Raw genomic sequence first — 20,544 nt, forward strand, 5'->3', positions numbered from 1 at the left:
ACGCACAGAAGAACCGAAAGGGAAACTTGTCAGAGGAGTTGATCCCAGTTAATTTTCCCAGAGAGAAGGCCAATTGGCCAAGCAATTAAACCCTCCTCAACTCCCACGGCTTTTTTTTTTTTTTTAATTTTTTTAAAGAATTATTTTTTAAAGAATTATTTTTCTCAGGGTGCCCCTTGTCCAGTGTGCAGACAGGAGCCACCCAACTCCCGCAGCTTCTATCTACCCTCCAACCTTGCCACCCTCTGCTGCCTTCTGCTGAGAACTAGGCTACTGATTTAGGTTGGCACCAGTAGCAGTATCAGGAATGTAAGAGCCAGAACATATTAACTAAGAACCTCCATTTCCCAAAAGGAAGCTGGTCTGCACTGTCCTGGATCTGAGATAGAGATTAGTGTTAACCTGGGATTTCAATATCGCCTACCTCCAACCCCCGTTTCTACTGCAGCCTAGGTTCAGGCAACACCCTAGAAGACAACTTGAAAATGAGCATCTTGGGCCGGGCGCGGTGGCTCACGCTTGTAATCCCAGCACTTTGGGAGGCCGAGGCAGGCGGATCACGAGGTCAGGAGATCGAGACCAGGGTGAAACCCCGTCTCTATTAAAAATACAAAAAATTAGCCGGGCGTGGTGGCGGGCGCCTGTAGTCCCAGCTACTCGGAGAGGCTGAGGCAGGAGAATGGCGTGAACCCGGGAGGCGGAGCTTGCAGTGAGCCGAGATTGCGCCACTGCACTCCAGCCTGGGCGACCGAGCAAGACTCCGTCTCAAAAAAAAAAAAAAAAAAAAAAAAAAAAAGAAAGAAAATGAGCATCTTGAATTTTTGACCCTTCCTATGAAAATTTCCTACCAGGTTATAAACCTACAGTGGCTAACCCAAGAACAACACACATCCTTACTCTTGGGCACATCTACTGCTCTTGTCACCAGGACAAGGAAATTTCTCTCTTCAAAAGCAAAAGCTCCTTGATCTATTTTGAAGTCAAAAAAGCATGCTGCCCCATAGTGTGTGTTATAATACAAGGCATATTATACCTGGCTGCTTCATTTTTAGTGAGGTTAAAATTAAACAGAGAGTTAGGTATTGCCAGACTAATGGTTTTACCAGCCATTAATGTCAGGTGCCTGGATCTATCACTTCCTTAGGGTTTGCAAAATAATGATTTTCAACAGAAGTTGCAAAATGCTGACTTACAGGTGGTACACAACCCCAACTATGAAGTATCCTTGCCAAAAAAAAAAAAGAAAAAGTGAATCAAGCTTAGATCTAATTATCAGTATACAGGCAACAAGGAGAATAGTGGAACAAGTTAAGCCATACCATAATAATGCAATTAACAAAATCCAGGATTTAAGGATTTCTATAAGATTAAAAAAAAAATGAGGTGGTGTCAAGTGGGGAGAGAAAAAAGCAGGAAACAAAACTGGTGAGAGGAAATGACCCCCTGATGAAAGATCTTAAACACCAGGCTGAAGATTCTAGATTTCTACCTATTAGAAATGAATACTCACTGAGGTTTGATGAAGAGTCACTGAAGTGTCACAAAGAAAACAAGATTTGAGAAAGATTCTTGAGAACTCGTGTATAGGAATGAACTGCAATAAGGGCAGATTACAGAAGAACTAGGCCATGAGGGCCTAGTATCCAGAATGAGGCAGAGGGAGGGACGCTGGATGTGAGCAGAGAGGATGATGACCAATTAGAGATCAGCGCCAAGGAGAGAGAGAAGTCAAGATGATGTTGAAATGTCCTGCCTGGGTAACTGGGAGAGAAAATGGTAGTGTCTGGACCAAAATAAGAATAGTGACTTCTTTTAGAGGTACTAAGGCAGGTCCTGGTTAGAGCCATATGGAGTATTAAAAAATCCTATAAGATAACCCACGACTAACACACACTTCAAATAAAAAACCACTTTAGCAGACCCATCTGTCCTGGGCTACTTGGCCCCACTAGACCTTGCTGATAGAGAATACCAACTCATCTCTTCACTCAACAAACATTAACTAAAACCTAATCAATGTAGCATCCTAAGCTAGGTAGGGAGGACCCCAAGATGAATCAGACACAGTTCTGGCCTTTGATAAGCTTAATTCTACCTTCTTTCCCTATCAATGAGCTGTTACCTATGAATAGGTAGCTAAAGTGCTTGCTTCACAGAGATGTGAGTCCCTGATACCAGTTCCTAACTGCCACGTATGGCACATAAACACCTTCAACACTTCAGTCTATCCTTGGCCTGGGGCAAACAATTTAATGTACTTTCTTAAAAAAAAAAAAAAAAAAAAAGACGACAACTGACCTATGCTTGGTCCCAGAAAGGTAGGATACTGGGAGGAAGCCCCACTCTATTCATTTCCCAGATAACTGTGACGTTCAAAGGAAATGTACTAAAGACACAGACCAAAAGGCCAAACTACAATCCTTGCTGCAATGGTAACAACAAGCTTATTATGCTCATGGACCTCAGAAAGCAAGTTAATTGAGGCAGTAAAAACCCCAGAAGTGTATTTATTTTATAATGGCTTAGAAAGAGGCATATCTGTACTGTGCTAACAACTTAGACATGAGATTTCTAAGTGTTTCTTCTTTCCTTCAGATGTGAGAGCTTCCCCTTTCTTCCCTCAGAAGGTTGCAAAGAGGGCTTGTGGCATAGGGTAGGGATGAGTCAAGAAAGGAGGGTTGTAGAAGGCTTCTGGTGAGACAAGAGAATGGGGAACCCAAGAGTTAGCACTTGGAAGAATGTGAGGGTGTGGAGCCTTGGAGGTTCTCCTGTGCAAGACTGCAGAAGCCTCATGATGGGACAAGCATGAAACCTCTTCCATGGAGTGGCACAGCGACTGGAAGATGAGGTCAATGTATTCCTGCCTTTAGGCCCCACCCTGGCTTATGATGTCCCAATCCTGCCCCTGATTTCTGGTCATAGCCATCACCAAGTAAAGAGAACAAGTACAGCCCCCACCCCAGCAATCAGCTTTGCCTTAGAGGCTAGAGAGGGGTATGGTGCGTACTCACATTCTGTCAATGATCTTGATGAAGATGCTGCAGTCCTGGAGCTGCAGCACAGCCTCCACAGGGTCAGCCACATGCAGACTGTTCACCTGTGAATCAAAGCAAACAGCCTAGTGAGACCATTACAAACGCCAGAAGCAATGTGGTTTGCTCCTTTTCCCAGAGGCTCAATGTGAGTGCTTACAGTTGTAGGCTACAGGAATACAAGAACTGATGATTCTCAGGTTTTTAATTTCAGGAAGGAGTGCTGTTGCACTCACTCATCCAGTTACAGCCACCTGAAATGCAACCATCAGAGAGCCCTTCCTTTGGCTTCAACTAAATAAAAGCTTAAACTCTCCTAAGATGTTCTAGCACTGGACATTTTGGAAGGATACACCAATAAACTGGTACTACCATTGCTTCTAAAGAGGAACTTGACAGCAGGGAGTCTGAGGTGGGAAAAGAAAGGCTCTTACATTATAACTCTCTGTAGCTCTTGAATGTATTATAGGTCTTTGTATTTCTTGAATGTTTACATTATAAGTGTCTGTATCTCTTGGATTTTTATATGATAGCCCTTTGTGGCTCTTGAGTTTTGAAATATCTATTCAAAACTTAAATATTACATATATGCTATACACTCCCACAAAGATATAAAATCTTATTAATACATTTTTATTCTTTCCACACATAAAGCTTTGGCTGAGGGGAGAAGGGAAAAACAATAGGGGAACAAGATGATTTTTTAAAAAGGGGGTGGAGGGAGCCAGGCACGGTGGCTCACACCTGTAATCCTAGCACTTTGGGAGGCTGAGGCGGGAAGATCACTTGAGCTCAGGAGTTCAAGACCAGCCTGGGCAACATGGTGAAACTCTGTCCTTCAAAAAATACAAAAAATTAGCCAGGAGTGGTGGCACATACCTGTAGTCCCAGCTACTTAGAACGCTGAGGTGGGAGGATCACCTTAGCCCAGGGAGGTCGAGGCTGCAGTGAGTTGCATCACTGTACTCTAGCCTGGGTGACAGAGCAAGACCCTGTCTCCAAAGGAAAAAAAAATAAGGAAAGAAAAGAAAAAAAAAAGGCGGGGGGTGGGGGGATGAAAGAAGAGGAGCTGGGAATTTCAAAGAAAAACTTTTTAATTCTAATTTAGTTGCCTGTTCCCATTCTTTGGCTTCAGATAGGCATACATCTAAATCAGTTTTTACCACTAGAATATTCATCAGGGGTCACATACATCAGGTACACAGGTTATTCAATAAGTATACACGGTCGACCTCTACAGGAAAACCTCATGAATTCCACAGGCACTAAAGTTCAGAAGTAGCCTGGGCTGAGGTTTACCTTTTTATTACTATAGGAAGAAAGGGTTTGCTAAGTTAATTATTCACATATTCAACACTAAGAGGGGAGAGAGACTGAGCCTGCTTTAAGAAACAAGGTATTTTAAAGAACTTCACCATAGTGGTTATGTGCAGACAACTAGATTCTATTGCTTATAAATGTGTTCTCTATATTTGGGCTGGAAGCCAGTACATATACATTTTGGGCCCAGCTCCTCCACAAACTTGCCAGCAACCTTTGTTACAAACTTTATTTCTCTCTGCACTAGTTTTCTCCCTTGCCAAATGGATGGAATCCCTACTTTATCTACTTCAAAGGACCAGTGTGAGCTCAAATGGGATTATGGATGCAAGAACACATTAAAAAATACAAAGTAGGCCAGGTGCAGTGGCTCACACCTGTAATCCCAGCACTTTGGGAGGCTGAGGTAGGGGGACTGCTTGAGGCTGGGAGTTTAGGACCACCTTGGGCAACATAACAATACCCTGTCTCTACCAAATAAATAAATAAGCAAGCAAGAAAGCTGGACATGGTGACATGTGCCTGTAAGTCCTAGCTACATAAAAGGCTGAGGTGGGTGGATCATTTGAGCTCAGGAGCTGGAGAAGTTACAATGAGCTATGATAGTGTCCCCGCACTGTGGCCTGGGCAACAGAGTGAGACAGCTCAAAAAAAAGAAAGAAAGAAAGAAAAAAAGAAAAAGTAATAAACATAAAGCACTATTATGGTTAATAAAATTAAAATAATGAAGTAGATATAACATTTGTATTTCTTAATAGTTAAGTTAGCTGCATGCACTATAGAATTAAGAGGATTTTTAAAAATCAATGATTCCTCTACAGACATGATAGTATTTATTTCAGTTAAATACTTTCACATTTAAAAACAACTTTTAGGCCAGGCACAGTGGCCCATGCCTGTAATCCCAGCACTTGGGGAGGCTGAGGTGGAAGGACTGCTTGAGGCCAGGAGTTCAAGACCAGCCTGGGCAACAAAAGGAGACCTTGTCTATACAAAATAATAATTTTAAAAAATTTTTAGCTGGGTGAGATGGCTTGCGCCTGTATGCTCCTGTAGTCCCTGCTACTCGGGAGGCTGACATGGGAAGATCGCTTGAGCCTGGGAGGTCAAGGCTACGGTGAGCTATGATCACACCACTGCACTCTAGCCTGGGCAACGGATTGAGACCCTGTCTCAAAAAAAAAATTAAATAAATAAATACAACTTTTAGGCTAGGTGTGGTGGCTCATGCCTGTAATCCCAGTGCTTTGGGAGGATGAGGAGGGAGAATCGCTTGAGGCCAGGAGTTTGAGATCAGCCTAGGCAACATAGCAAGACCCTGTCCCCAAAACATTTAAAAAAAAAAAAAAAAGAAAGAAAAAATAGCCCAGCATGGTGGTGCATGCCTGTGGTCCTAGCTGCTCAGGAGGCTAAGGTGGGAGGCAGAGGATTGCTTGAGTGCAGGAGTTCCAGGCTGCCATGAGCTATAAAACTGCAACTGCATTCCAGCCTGGGTCACAGAGCAAGACCCTATCTCAAAAAGAGGAATCTTTTAGATGAATCCAAATTAAAACAAATTAAAAGTTTTTTTAATGTGAAATAAAATATGACTTATTGACATCTTAAAGAGTTTGCTAATATATTTATAATATATTTATACTGTCTTTTGAAAAAAGCTCAATCTAATTGGTCAGAACAGGTCATTCTAAGTTTTCTAGGAAGATTCTGAAAACTTCAAGCCAAGATTCCATTTTACCTGCAGAAAATGAAGAGACTGCCAAGGCTAAACCATCTCCTATCAATACCTGCAATCTAGGTAAAACATTCAAGGACTACGGATGCTTGTTCACTAACAAGACTGAAAAATCATATCAATTAGCTGATGTAAAGTCTCCTAAGGAATCTGGATTCATCACTTATACCAATTAAGTAATAATCCAGCCACAGTTCCTTTCATGGATACAAAAAGATTTTTCTTCCTGTGAATTATTTTTGCTCTCAGGTGAGAAATCATTTAAAAGTTGAGGAAGTAGAGAAGTTCCTTCATCTCTAGTCAGGGCATAAAACATGAGAGTGAGGACCAGGCTCACCACATAACTCTAGAGTTGCCTTTAAGGATTGCAGGGTTGCTTAAGGTTGTCAAATCTTAAAATATCCTGTAACAGTTTATTCATTATTAACTGCTGTTTACAGAATAGTTTCAAGCTATAATTTAAGTACCAATAAAATAAACCACTAATTTATTTTTATGTTATAAATTACTGAAAATTCAGAAGACAAAAAACAGAGCTCCCAATAATTCTAGTATTTTAATACAGGTACTTTTAGCATTTTGATGTATTTCTTTCATTTTTTCCTAGGTAACTTTTTTAAACTGTAGTTGGAATTATCATGTGTGTGTATGTTCTATGCCACTCTTCTCATTAACATAACAGATGCATTATTTCATGCTACTAGTTTCATAAAATTTGCTTTGGCTCCACAACTTTTGTTTAAATTGAAAAAATTCTCTATACTATATTTATATATATTTTTAAGAGACAGGCTCTTGCTATGTTATAGGTTGGAGTGCAGCAGCTATTTACAGATGCAATCATGGCTAACTGCAACCTCAAACTCCTGGGCTCAAGCAATTCTCCCATCTCAGCATCCCAAGTAGCTGGTAGGTGTGCACTATTGAACCCGGCATATATAACTATAACATTTTCATGCACGTTCTTTGTTGGTTTTTTTTTTTTTTGAGACAGGCTCTCACTCTATTGTCCAGGCTGGAGTGTAGTGGCACGCTCACAGCTCACTGCAGCTTCAACCTCCACAGCCTCAGGTGATCCTCCCACCTCAGCCTCCTGAGTAGCTAGAACCACAAGAGCACACCACCACACCCAGCTAATTTTTATATTTTTTGAAGAGACAGGGTTTCGCCATGTTGCCCAGGGTGGTTGCAAACTTCTGAGCTCAACTGATCCTCCACCTCAGCCTCCCAAAGCGCTAGGATTACAGGTGTGAGCCACTGCACCTGGCCTCATGCATATTTATCATGACTTTTCAGAAAAGGATATAAGTAGCTGCTATAAATAAAACTAGTCTTAGGCCAGGTGCAGTGGCTCATGCCTATAATCCTAACACTTTGGGAGGTCAAGGCGGCTGTATCACTGGAGCTCAGGAATTCAAGACCAGCCTTGGAAACATGGCAAAACCCAGTCTCTACCAAAAATACAAAACATTGTATTTTTTGGGGGGTCACATTAAAATTGAGGTCAGATGGCCGGGCGCGGTGGCTCAAGCCTGTAATCCCAGCACTTTGGGAGGCCGAGGCAGGCGGATCACAAGGTCAGGAGATCGAGACCATCCTGGCTAACACGGTGAAACCTCGTCTCTACTAAAAATACAAAAAATTAGCCAGGCGTGTTGGCAGGCGCCTGTAGTCCCAGCTACTCGGGAGGCTGAGCCAGGAGAATGGCGTGAACCCAGGAGGTGGAGGTTGCGGTGAGCCGAGATCGCGCCACTGCACTCCAGCCTGGGGGACAGAGAAAGACTCCATCTCAAAAAAAATAAAAATAAAAATAAAATTGAGGTCAGAAGTTTGAGACCAGCCTGGGCAACTTAGCAAGACCCTATCTCTACAAAAAGTTTTTAAAAATTAGCATGGCACGTACCCCTGTGGTCCTAGCTACTTGGGAGGCTGAGGTAGAAGGATCACTTGAGCCCCGAAGTTTGAGGTTACAATGAACTATGATTACATCACTGTACTCCAGTCTAGGCAACATAATGAGACTCTGTCTTTTGTTTTAAAAAAGAAAAATGGTTGGCTCTCCAATTGGCCCTGATTAATCAGTACTCAGGGTGAATATTAAAATATCCTGTGTCAACTAGCATGCCCAGGAAGTATTTTAAATATCAAGAACTATGATTTATTGAGATAATATGCTAAATGACTGCATGTATGTGGGTACTTGTGCACACTAAATGTATCTCATTATCATTACAATAACCCCATGAGGTATTTTATTTTATTTTTTCATGGTGCCAAGAGAAAGTAGAACTCTATGAGGTATTTTAATTTAAAATCATCCCCATTAAAAAAAATGATACTAGCCAGGCGTGGTGGCTCACACCTGTAATCCCAGCACTTTGGGAGGCCAAGGAGGGGGGACCACGAGGTCAGGAGATCGAGACCATCCTGGCCAACATGGTGAAACCCGTCTCTACTAAAAATACAAAAAAATTAGTTGGGCGTGGTGGTGCGTGCCTGTAATCCCAGCTACTCGGGAGGCTGAAGCAGGAGAATTGCTTGAACCTGGGAGGCAGAGGTTGCAGTGAGCCGAGATCACGCCACTGCACTCCAGCCTGGCGACAGAGCAAGACTCCATCTCAAAAAAAGAAAAAGATACTGAGAGGCCAACTTGCCCTGGGTCAGAGGGACCAGCGCTGTGATTCTATGCTGGGCATGTGACTCTGAGGCCCATATTTATCACCACACTCCATGGTCTCCTCTGTTTCTTTAGCTTTATTTATTATTCATATATATATTTTTGAAACATGGTCTCACTCTGTCGCCCAGGCTGGAATGCAGTGGTACAATCATGGCTCACTGCAGCCTCAACCTTCAGGGCTCAAGGGATCCTCCCACCTTAGCCTGCCAAGTAGGTGAGACTACAGGTGCACGACACCATGCCCAGCTGATTTTTTAATTTTTGTAGAGACAGGTTTTTGCCATGTTGCCCAGGCTGGTCTTGAACTCTTGGGCTCAAGCGATCCTCCTGCCTCAGCCTCCCAAAGAGCTGGGATTACAGGTGTCAGCCACCACATCCAGCCTCTCTAGCTTTAAATATCCAATGCACTGTATTATTTTTTCATTTCCCATTGTCTCTGGCAGAAAATATATGAATGATCTAGCAAAATAATTTTGATGAAATAATGGGCAAGGCAACACTTGCTGATGGACAATGGCAACAGACAGAAAGGTGACAAGAGAGTGATGAGAACCTTGTCCTAAGATTAAAGGCCTTTGAAGACCAAAGTCCCTGCATATGTTGGTCACCAAGGTCAGCATTTACCCTTTTTTTTTTTTTTAATTTTTCAGACGGAGTCTCGCTTTGTTGCCCAGGCTGGAGTGCAATGGTGTGATCTCGGCTCACTGCAACCTCCACCTCCTGGGTTCAAGTGATTCTCCGGCCTCAGCCTCCTGAGTAACTGGGATTACAGGTGCCCGCCACCACACCCAGCTAATTTTTGTATTTTTAGTAGAGACAGGGGGGTTTCACCAGCTTGGCCAGGCTGGTCTCAAACTCCTGACGTCAGGTGATCCACCTGCCTCGGCCTCCCAAAGTGCTGGGATTACAGGCATAAGCCACCGCGCCTGGCCCACATTTACCCTTTTATTCAGAAAAATACACACGGAGCAGATGAAAATGCATTTCCATGCTGCCTAAAGGAAAACTATTTAGTCTAGAAATGAGAAGACTTTACATAGCCCTGGCTCCTACAAAACTCCTCTCCTAACCCTCTCGAGCTTCCTGGAGAAGTATAGCCAACAAAAGAGAGGAAGACTACTTACCCAAGAGAGGAGTGCGGCCCCCCGGGTGGCGTGGAGTGTCATCTTGGTGATACCAGACAGTCACTCCAACGCACCTGGAACCCAAGAGAGGAAGAAAAGCAGTTAATCATATCAGATATCCATGATCAAGAAATAAAGGTGAAACAGTTCCATTTGCCAACTCTCAACACTTGAATCACGCTTCACTGAATCCACCAAGACACCATGGGAATTTTTAGAAAGCTGAGTACACATGAAAATTACTATAGAGCTTATATCAGAGACGACAGGAAAGAATTGTGCATTTAACTCAATGTCTACCCCATGTAATTTTTCAGTTCCACAGAAAATACAACATTCAAAGCTGGCCTTCAACCCCACTCTTTGGGACGTGATGCCCTTAAATTTGAGACATGATGTCCTTAAATATGGAACAAACATGGTTTTCAGACAGACCTGGGTCTGGATGCTGATTTAATGTGACCAGGGTCATAGGACCTTAGACAAGCAACATAACCTCTTTTAGTCTTTTTCTTTATCTGCAAAATGGGATCCACATACACCTGTCTGGGTTATTGTGATGCTTAAAGATAAAGCAAATAGTACAGTGCCTGGCACATGGTAGGTTGTCAATAAATAATTACTGCTCTTAAGCAGAAATGTTGATTTCCAGCTCTTTCTACAGGTACCCAAATTGTACCTAACAATACCTAAGTCCTTAGGGAAACTGTTCTAGTTTCTGGATTTTTATATCTTCCACAGAAATGTCTCACAAACATGGTTCAAATGGGGGATTGAGAATATCCAAACGTAGGTCTCTGGATGAGGTCAAGCCCAATTCCGGAGGAGATCCCATGGGACATTTAATGAAAATTAGGCACCTGTCCTGGTGTTCTCATCCCCAATTTCCTTTCCCATTGAGATTCTGCCACTTGCCTGCCAAACTACCCAAGAGACCACAGGCCAGATAACTCAATATTCACCAACACCTCCTAGCAGCCCTTACAATTTTCACTCATCTCCAGGGGCACAATAAGCCCTGCCCCCCATCTCCTGCCACATGTGCTCAGTCTGTAACTACTCTAGAAGGAGGAACAAGAGTGGTAAGAGCCACATCGCCTGTAAGTCTCCCCATATATTAGCATCTCCAGAGTGTGGGCTCTGTGGAACCAGTCTACTGTATGCAAGTTGGAGGATAAAGAAAGACACCATTCTTGCCCACAAGGTGCTCACTGTCTAGTAAGGGAAAAAGATACAAAAATCTGAAAATTCGTTTCCCATTATCTCTTGGTCCTTCGTATCCAAGTACACTCTATTAGCCAACCGAAGGGTATTTTCTTAGTTCCTAAATATGATCATCCTCGCTGGGAGCAGTGGCTCACGCCCGTAATCCCAGCACTTTGAGAGACCCAGGCGGGTGGATCGCGAGGTCAGGAGATCGAGACCATCCTGGCTAACATGGTGAAACCCCGTCTCTACTAAAAATACAAAAAATTAGCCGGGCGTGGTGGCGGGCACCTGTAGTCCCAGCTACTCGGGAGGCTGAGGCAGGAGAATGGCGTGAACCCAGGAGGCTGAGCTTGCAGTGAGCCGAGATCGCACCACTGCACTGCACTCCAGTCTGGGTGACAGAGCGAGACTCTGTCTCAAAAAGAAAAAAAAAAAAAAAAGATCATCCTGTGCTAGAAGCTACATGGAAAATGGGAGACAATGACATGGTCCTTGCCTTTGAGGGGCTTATAGCAGGGTAGGGAGTAAAATTAAACATACATGAAGCACTAATAGAAGAAAATAATTAAATGCTAAATATAACTAAATGCTAATTACAATTAAGTGCTTCCTGACCCTGCAAAATCCAACATGATTCCACATGTTATACCAGCATCAGTCTTGGAATTGAGCCAATTCACCTGGGCTTTGGCAAGGGCAAATGAAATGGTTAAGAGAGCTCTCAGGAAGGCAGAGAAGCTAAGGGGCTTATGTTCCTCAGTCTTGGATAATTATCACCAAGTATGCCCTACCCATGGGCAAGACTGTGTAGCCCTTGAGGCCAGGCATGGATGGATACAGATAGCCCCAACTACTGCACTGCAATAAGGCTTTTCTGTGGCTGACAAGACTAAAGCTCGAGGGACCACACTTGGCTCTGTGGTGGGGCGGCAACAGCCAGACACTCAACTGGGGCTTCTTTAAAAAAAGGCCTCTGAGCTATTAAATCACAAGGAATGAGGCTGAGATCACCTCTCCCCCATCCTCACTGCTGCCTACAGACTTGCATCCTTTTGATGAGGCCCAACACTTCGAAATTTTATCTGCAACTGTAGGCAGATCTTGCCCCCTTTGAAAGATTCACAGCTGTGCTACTAAAAATGTCCTGAGGTTTAACCAACCTCTTCATCTCAGAGGCAAAACATACAACCCTGAGGTCCTCCCAGGAGAGCTTGTCTAAAACTACTTCCACTGTTCAAGAAAATGAGTGTTAAGGCTAAATATTCTTTTCTGTGTTCCCCAGGCACAGAAATATGAGGAACCCAATATCCACCACTAGGAACCCCTGATGGACCTTGTCTGCTCTTCAGTTCTAAGCCTGTAAAGAGGTACTTTCCTAGAGACAGAACAACAGGGTGAGAGAGGCTTCAGGAGAGCCCCAGCCATTCCCTCTTCTCTGGGTAAGGAATGACTGAAGCCAGGAGTACAGCTAAGTTTTCTACATTGGGACTATAGCTTTAAGCAGACTTTGGCTGGGAATCCAAAGGCTCCCAGCCAGAGTACCATCCTCCCCACCCTCCCCCTGAAATCTGAGGCAGGCCCCACCCAGTACACTGGGTGATGCTGATGGAAAAACAGATCCTTGCAATTGTAGCCTGGAACCATTTCACAGAAGGATCTGCTGAGATCCACCCCAGCTGGATCAGGCACCCCCGCAAGCCTCACTCAATAAACAAAGAAACAAAAGGCCAGGCCCTCTGAGGGCACCTTTGGAGTTCCCATCTACCTGATTCTCTGAGAAAGAAACTCCCCCAGAATCTAAAACAGAGGGCTCACCGAGCTGGTAAGGCACCCTCTCTTTTCCCTGGTCTCAAGAAGTAACCAAGGACACAGAAGCAATTGCGTTATAAACTTAAGGCCCTGCATCCTTTTTACATTTCCCAAACTGACACAATGCAGCTCCCCCACGTCAGGACCAATTCCCACATTTACAGTAACCCCTCTGTTTCCAGAAAATAAATATCAAGATAAGGAAAGTGACACTAAAGAGACACGCAGCCACTCTGCCTGTACCCTCTCTGGACCTTAAAGAGTTAAAGCCTAGCCATGATTTCCTACCAGGGCTGAGGCTAATGTAAACCACCTGCTCAGACGCAAGAAGCAGGACCAGAGGGTCAAGTTGCTGAGCTCTGGAGTCTGTTCTGAAAAAGCTTCAGTTTTAAGTACAGAACAAGTGATAGGCCAAAGGCCAGAGGGTCTGAGCTGCAGCAGCATTGCTCTCCTTACCCCGCCTGGCCTGTGTGCCAGCTCCTTTTAGACTGCCTCTTAGCCACTTACTGCCCATCAAGGGAACACCAGACCTACCTCAAGATAACACCAAAGTGACCTTTGGTCCCAGAGAGTTGTTAAACTATACCAATCTCTCAGCTCATGGGCCCCTGCTTCTGCTGAACCCTCATTCTCTTAGTGCTAATTCCCACTCCCAGAATTTCAGGGCCCAAAGCCCACACAAGCTCCCACCCCAAAGGGTCCTTCCCAGAACCCCACCCCCTTCTCCACCTGATAGTTCCAAAGGCCTACAGCCTCACAGCTCACAAAGGAAATGGCTGCCCCATCTGTGCGCCAGTGCTCACTTGCAAAATTTACCACCACTTACCCTGAGACTCTGCCTGCCTGTAGCCTAAGAATTCCATGCTCTGTACCCCTTTCTTAGAAAGATACTCCCCATCTGAGAGACACCCACATCCAAAGAGTGAAAACTCTGATCTTGGGGCTCCTCCTCCTCCAACTCTGGGACGGATAGGTCAGGAGGCACATGCAAGCAAACACCCAGATCTCACCTGGCAGGTTACCCCAGAGGGGCCAAGCCACCTTGCCCTAGGCTAATAAGCTATAAAAACAGCATAGGAAATACTTTGCTGGTACATCCTCTGCCTCTGAGAAGATAAAAGGCAAAAGGACCAGTGGCTCCAAGAGACGCCATACAGAGAAAAATAATCTTTCTCAATTCCTGGGGAGCCCTGGGTAGACCGTCTGGTCCAAGTCCAAAGAGTTTCCTGAGGTCGGGGCAAACCAGTTTGGTCCATCTAAAGGGAGTAGCTTGGGCTGAGGCCTCCCCCTCTTCACACAGACCACCCCATCTTTGTAGCCTAGAGTTTGGCACAGAACCCCAAAGCCCTGGAGAGGAACAAGGGAGGGATTGCAGAGGAAACCAAGATTCTCTGGTTTCTTCAAAAGTGGCTTACAGATGTCTGCCCCTTCTCCCCATGCTCTGGAGGGTCCAGATCAGGGTGATGGCAAAAGAGATGCAATCAGGAACCAGACCTGCGACCAGGCCTGCAGCCATGTATTGTACTGAGGCGCGTACATACACACACACACACACACTGACCTGGGCCCCGACCACTACATTCACACACCCTGGTCCCTACCAGCTGACAAAATGAACTTTTCACTGCCCACCACCGCACACACACCCATGGCCTCACGCAGAAATGGTGAAGCCCTCTCCTGAGCTGTCGCTATAGCTCAACGAGCAGGCGCACACGCTTTCCTTCTCTGAACAAAAACATGCTGACATCTACGCAAGGGGGAAAGAAAGCAACCCTTTGCTCTGAAAGGCGCCAACTCCCGGATGTTGGCAAGCTCTGCTCCACAGCGCCTGTTTCTGAGTATGTTTACTTGCTCTCCCTCTTCTCTCCCTCCCCTTTAAGGATGGCGCAGGAAAGGGAGGTGAGGGGGGAGAATCCACCCCACCCCCTCGTCCATGTTTGAACAAAAACCCAGAGAAAGAGTGAGGGAGAAAAAGTCTCGGTGCGGGGGGGCCTTACCAGACTCCTAAAGCCAAACGTATCTACAGGTTTTAATCCGCCATTAGCATTTAAATCTTGAAAGAAGAGGAGGAAGGGGGGGCCAGTGGAAAGTAACCCCACACACAAAAGAAAAGTTGTTGGTTTTCTTCTCAGTCTGCCTGGCAGGAGCGATCTTCCTGGCTGACAGCCAGAAGTGCGTCACAGCCAGGAGTCTGCTTTCTTTAAAGGCACAGCAAGCTTCCCAGATCTGGGAGCAACAGCAAGCAGGGGACTCTTAGTGGGGGTGGGGCCCAGAGGGAGGGGGTGCACTGGAGAGGAGGGGCTGCAAAGGGGAAGGCTGGAGGCTTGGTCCACGAACAAGAAAAGCAGGACGAATGGGGGCGGCGGGTTGTGGGTGAAGACACAAGCAGGCAGGCAAAATTACTGAACTCCAACAGCAGCAAGAGCCAAGGCAAACTGTGGCATAAACACACAAAACACATCTCACGGTGGCCTGCCTGACAAACCTGGGATCAACCGGACACTCCCCTTTCGCTCTGTTTTCCACCCAGAGTTTAAGGCAGCAGTAATAATCTGTCCATCTCTATGAACAGCAATGGAAGGGTAGGACAAGGGCTGTCCTGATAATTAGATCAGCCCCTGCCTGGCGGACCGCAGGGCAAGGAGGAAGACCCGGGAACAGAGGCTTTGAAGAACAAGCAACATGCAGGCCCTTTGATCGGGGGCAGCTTCCTGCCGGCCCCAGGGCAGGCTGTGTCTTTAAGCACAACCATGCCACTCACACACAAAGCGCCTTGCCACCTTCCATAGGCACCGCCTGCCCTGCTCTGGGACACGGCCACCCACTAAGTCCATTCCCCGAGGGAATCTCTCCAGCCCATACCTTCTGCGTGGCAAGGCCAGGATGCCGTGCTGTGCCCGCTCCTCCCCCTCCACCACCCAAACAAGAAGCCCAGGCAGATTCTGGCCCTGGAGTACAGGCCTGCGCTGTCCTGTGCTGCGTGCTATTGTCGGCTGTGGAATGGCCGCCAAAATCCCAGCTGTGCTGCCAGAACCTAATCCCCTGTTCCGCTGAGCATTTGTGGGGAGGGGCTGAGGGGCCAAGGCACGAGACCGAGTACGCCAGGCACTGGCTGCAGCCCTTAACAGACGCAGGCACCGGGACTTGTAGGCTCTGCTTCTCCTACAAGGCTGAAAACAAAAGATGTCTGACTCTTAGAAGACAAAACCACAGCATTTCCCCCCACTGAATAGCGAACTTCACCGAGGTTGAAAGGGAAGCCCACCAGATGATGGTCAACAGGCACCCCCAATCTTATGCCACAAACATTTACTGAGCACCTACTATGTGTAAGGCACTCCTATAGGAAACTCTAGGAAGTATACAAAGATGAATTAAGCCCAGCATCTGCACTGAGGTAGGTTGTAATTCACAGGAGATAAGAAATGTGACTTGAAGATTAATTTCAAACTGGTGTGCTAACTTCCATAAAAGCTGTAAAGAAAAAATCTAACCAGTTTAGAGTAGGGAAGGATTAGGAAAATGAAGTGCCATTTTAATTTGGACCTTGAAACACACAGGTAGCATTTCCCCAGATGGAAACAGAGAGGTGTGGGGAGGAAGAGAAAGCAGAGAGGAGGCATGGAAGCAGTGGGAGAAAAGGCTTGAAGAGTGAGGTGGCATGGAAGCAGTGGGAGAAAAGGCTTGAAGAGTGAGGTGGGGTCAGAGAGCTAGGAGAATCTTGAACCTCAAACCAAGGAATCAAAGATTTGTAAGTTTGTTTGTTATTAACACAGAGCTGTGGTATGACAAAAACTGTGCCCCAAGTTTATTCTGATATATACCTGAATGAGACTAGCAGCAATGAGGTGAGTCAGGAGGCTGCACAGTCAGGAGACAGGTAATGAGGGCACACAAGAGGGTAAGGTAAGAAAGAATGGAAAGGGGGCTTGGCACGATGGCTCACACCTGTAATCCCAGCACTTTGGGTGGACCACTGGAGTCCTAGAGTTTGAGACCAGCCTGGGCAACATAGAGAGATCCCATCTCTACAAAAAATTTCATGAATAAAAAATTAGCCGGGTGTGGTGGCCCGCACCTATAGTTCCAGCTACTCGGGAGGCTGATCAAGATCACTTGAACCCAGGTGGAAGCTGCAGTGAGAGACATTGTGGAGACAGGGTAAAGAACTGATAGGAGGCAGAGAGAGGAGCTGTACAGGGGAGGAAAGTATGAGGGATGATATGCAGAATTAAACTGAGGAGATGACAGGATGTCAGAACAAGAGAGAAAACAGAGTATAATAAATAGTAGCTGGTGGGGCACGGTGGCTCATGCCTGTAATCCCAGCACTTTGAGAGGCCAGCCTGGGCAACATGGCGAAACCCTGTTTCTACCAAAAAAATACAAAAAACCATACAAAAAAAACAAAAACAAAAAATTAGCCAAGCTGAGTTCTTTTTTTTTTTTTTTTTTTTTTAAAGGCAGGGTCTCACTCTGTCACCCAGGCTGGAGTGCAGTGGCAAGATCATAACTCACTGTAACCTCAAACTTCTGGGATCAAGTGATCCACCTGCCTCAGCCTCCCAAGCAGTGGAAGTACAGGTGTGTGCCACCATGCCTGGCTAATTTTTTTTTTTTTTTTTCTCTGTAGAGACAGGCTATCACTATGTTGCCTAGGCACAGCATTATTTTAAATTCTTCTCTAAAAATTCTATGCTTCTCCCAAAGCCCTGGGATACAGGCATGAACCACCACACCTGGCCCAGAGTTGTCTTTGTCTTTTTCTACTAGGGGCTATACTATAGAGGTCACAATCATTGGCTACAGTTTATAATATATAGGCTAAAATGTTTTACATGTAAGATAACCAGTAAAACTTCATGATTTAGAAACAAATTAGTGTCTTTTTTAGTGTCAAAGTCCCAGCTACTCAAGAGGCTAAGGTGGGAGAATTGCCTGAACTCGGAATGAGCAGAGATCATGCCACTGCACTCCAGCCTGGGTGCCAGAGCAAGACTCTGTCTCAATAAATACATAAATAAATGGAAAGATAGACAGACAGACAGAAAGACATATAGTAGCTAATGCTTAGAGTGCATACTATGTACCCGACACTATTCTACTGACCTAATATGTACAAACTCATTAATCTTAAAAACTCCCTTAATGAAGTAGGTACCATTATCACCCAACTTTAGAGAGGAGGATATTGAGCCACGAGATTAAATAATTTGCCAAGATCACATAGCAAGTAAATGGCAGAAGTCTCTACCACATGCTGCTAACTATTTGACATTGGCAAGAAACTTCTGAACCTTGGTATCCCTATTTGTAAAATAAGAATAAAGACACCTGTTATAAAGTGATGAAAATTAATTCAATAACACCTATAAGGTGTCCAACACACTGGCTAGCATGTAAGGCATGGATGGATGCTTCCTGCAGACTAATTCCTACTTGGCATTTTGGTCCCTTGTCACCAAGGTGTCTAAGCAGAAGTTGGCTCACCAATTGTTTGGGAAGCCAGAGAGGGTATTCTGCCTGGAGCAGGAGACTGGATCCTCTGTCTGTCTGCCTTCTTCCCATCAGCCTGCCTCTCCAGATTTTACTTTAGGGTCCAGCTCAAATATTTAATATATTTGATTTAATATTCCCAACTCCTCAAATATTTAACAGTTAACAGGGATTACTTTGGGGGAGGAGTTAGATTGTAGGGAACATTCACTTGGGGACTTTCTATGCTGTGTGTTCGCTTTTTTTTTTTTTTGAGATGGAGTCTTGCCCTGTCACCCAGGCTGGAGTACAATGGCATGATCTCAGCTCAATGCAACCTCCGCCTGCCAGGTTCAAACGATTCTCCTCCCACAGCCTACCAAGTAGCTGAGATTACAGGCACCTGCCACCATGCCCAGCTGATTTTTGTATTTTTAGTAGAGATGGGGTTTGACCATGTTGGCCAGGCTGGTCTCGAACTCCTGACCTCGTGATCCGCCCACCTCGGGCTCCCAAGTGCTGGATTACAGGTGTGAGCCACTGTGCCTGGCCTTGCATTTATTTTTAATAATCTTGTATTATGCTGGTGATAAGAAAAATGTAACCACCTCCTACTCTTGGCACTTATGTGTATATGCATGCAAATCTTCAAATCTAGAAGGAAATTCCTCAAGGGCATAACCAGTTCCACCTCTCTCTCTCTGTGATCCCGCATAACACCTAGCACACTAGGGCTCCTTAAATCTGCTTCTCCAAACTACATCTGGATGTCAGGTTTACAAATTCAACTTTCTGGCCACCAGAGAATGACTATGGTGGGTGGTTGGGATGAGGTGGGGGTGGGGGTCAGACCGAGGCTCATTGCTGTAGGCTCCCCATCACCCCGCTGCTTCTTCCAGGCCCTGTAGGCTATTCCCACTGTATCATTTGTAGTCTGTAGTTAGCAATCGCTATTAGTAGAAATGGAAGTTCTTATCCAAAGGAGCACCATGAAAGCAAAGGCAAAGCAGATACCAAAACGTTTACAGAAAAGCAAAGTGGCAAACATAATTGTTTGGGTTTTTGTTTTGTTTTTGTTTTCTTGAGACAGAGTCTCACTCTGTCACCCAGGCTTGAGTGCAAGTGGCACAATCATGGCTCACTGCAGCCTCAGCCTCCTGGGCTCAAACAATCCTCCCACCTCGGCCTCCGGAGTAGTTGGGACTACAGGTGCGTGCCACCACTCCTGACTAATTTTTGTATTTTTTTGTAGAGACAGAGTTTCACCATGTTGCCCGGGCTGGTCTCAAACTCCTGGGCTCAAGCGATGTGCCTGCTTCAGCCTCCCAAAGTGCTAGGATTACAGGCATGAGCCATCACAGGCCTAGCCAAACTTAAAGACTGGCATTATCAATGCTCCAGAAAATGTATAAGGTGAAAATAGGAGGGAGGCCTGCTAAAACTGCCCTGGCCACATATGGCAATGGGTCAGCCCTGAAGCTTCCTAGCCCAGATAGAATTGATACTGTCTCAAAGCGTACAAAGGGTCTCCCCAGCCTGGTCCCTTGCTCTAAACTCAAGGCAACAGCTTCCAGCTGTGCAGCTTCCAAGAGGCTGAACCTTCCCCTAGAACCCCTCTGCTGCCAAGTTTCTGGGCTAGCTCTTCAGGACAGCCCAAGGAGCCTGGCCAGTTTTGCCAGCCTTTCCCTCCTCTTCCTCCCTCCTGTGGCAGCAGCAGAATTTCCACAGCCCCTCTCACAGCCTAGACAAGCAGCAGGCAGCCACATGGCTCCTGCCTGATTCTTACTGTCCTCAGAAGAGTGGGAAAGGAGTGATAAAACCTTTCTAGAAAAAGAGAAGAAGGGCTGGGCACGGTGGCTTACGCCTGTAATCCCAGCACTTTGGGAGGCCAAGGCAGGCAGATCACCTGAGGTCGGGAGTTCGAGATCAACCTGACCAACATGGAGAAGCCCCATCTCTACTAAAAATACAAAATTAGCTGGGTGTGGTGGCGCATGCCTGTAATCCCAGCTATTCAGGAGGCTGAGGCAGGAGAATCGCTTGAACCCGGGAGGCGGAGGTTGCCGTGAGCCGAGATCGTGCCATTGCACTCCACCCTGGGCAACAAGGGTGAAACTCCGCCTCAAAAAAAGAAAGAAAAAGAGAAGAAAAGAAAGGGGT

At 45.6% G+C, this 20,544-nt stretch overlaps 1 protein-coding gene across 8 annotated transcripts in view; it reads right to left on the minus strand.

Annotated features, from left to right (window-relative positions):
• The window catches only part of NUMA1 (nuclear mitotic apparatus protein 1), a 78,559-nt gene that overhangs the window by 23,584 nt on the left and 34,431 nt on the right, over positions 1–20,544 (minus strand). For 4 of the 8 annotated variants that reach the window (XM_058446778.1, XM_032166829.2, XM_058446777.1 and 1 more), the window contains 2 exons: positions 9,889–9,962; positions 3,012–3,097 (listed from right to left, as the gene is read on the minus strand). In XM_058446778.1, coding sequence (XP_058302761.1) covers positions 3,012–3,097; positions 9,889–9,930 — 128 coding nt within the window. In that variant the 5' untranslated portion in view covers positions 9,931–9,962. Of the gene's footprint in view, positions 1–3,011; positions 3,098–9,888; positions 9,963–14,552; positions 14,601–14,906; positions 15,069–15,394; positions 15,475–15,771; positions 15,904–20,544 lie in introns of those variants that run through there. The other 4 variants (XM_032166831.2, XM_032166835.2, XM_032166830.2 and 1 more) reach the window with 4 other exon arrangements.

This window comes from Hylobates moloch, unplaced genomic scaffold, assembly GCF_009828535.3.
Source record: "Hylobates moloch isolate HMO894 unplaced genomic scaffold, HMol_V3 SCAFFOLD_11, whole genome shotgun sequence".
NCBI lineage: Eukaryota > Metazoa > Chordata > Mammalia > Primates > Hylobatidae > Hylobates > Hylobates moloch.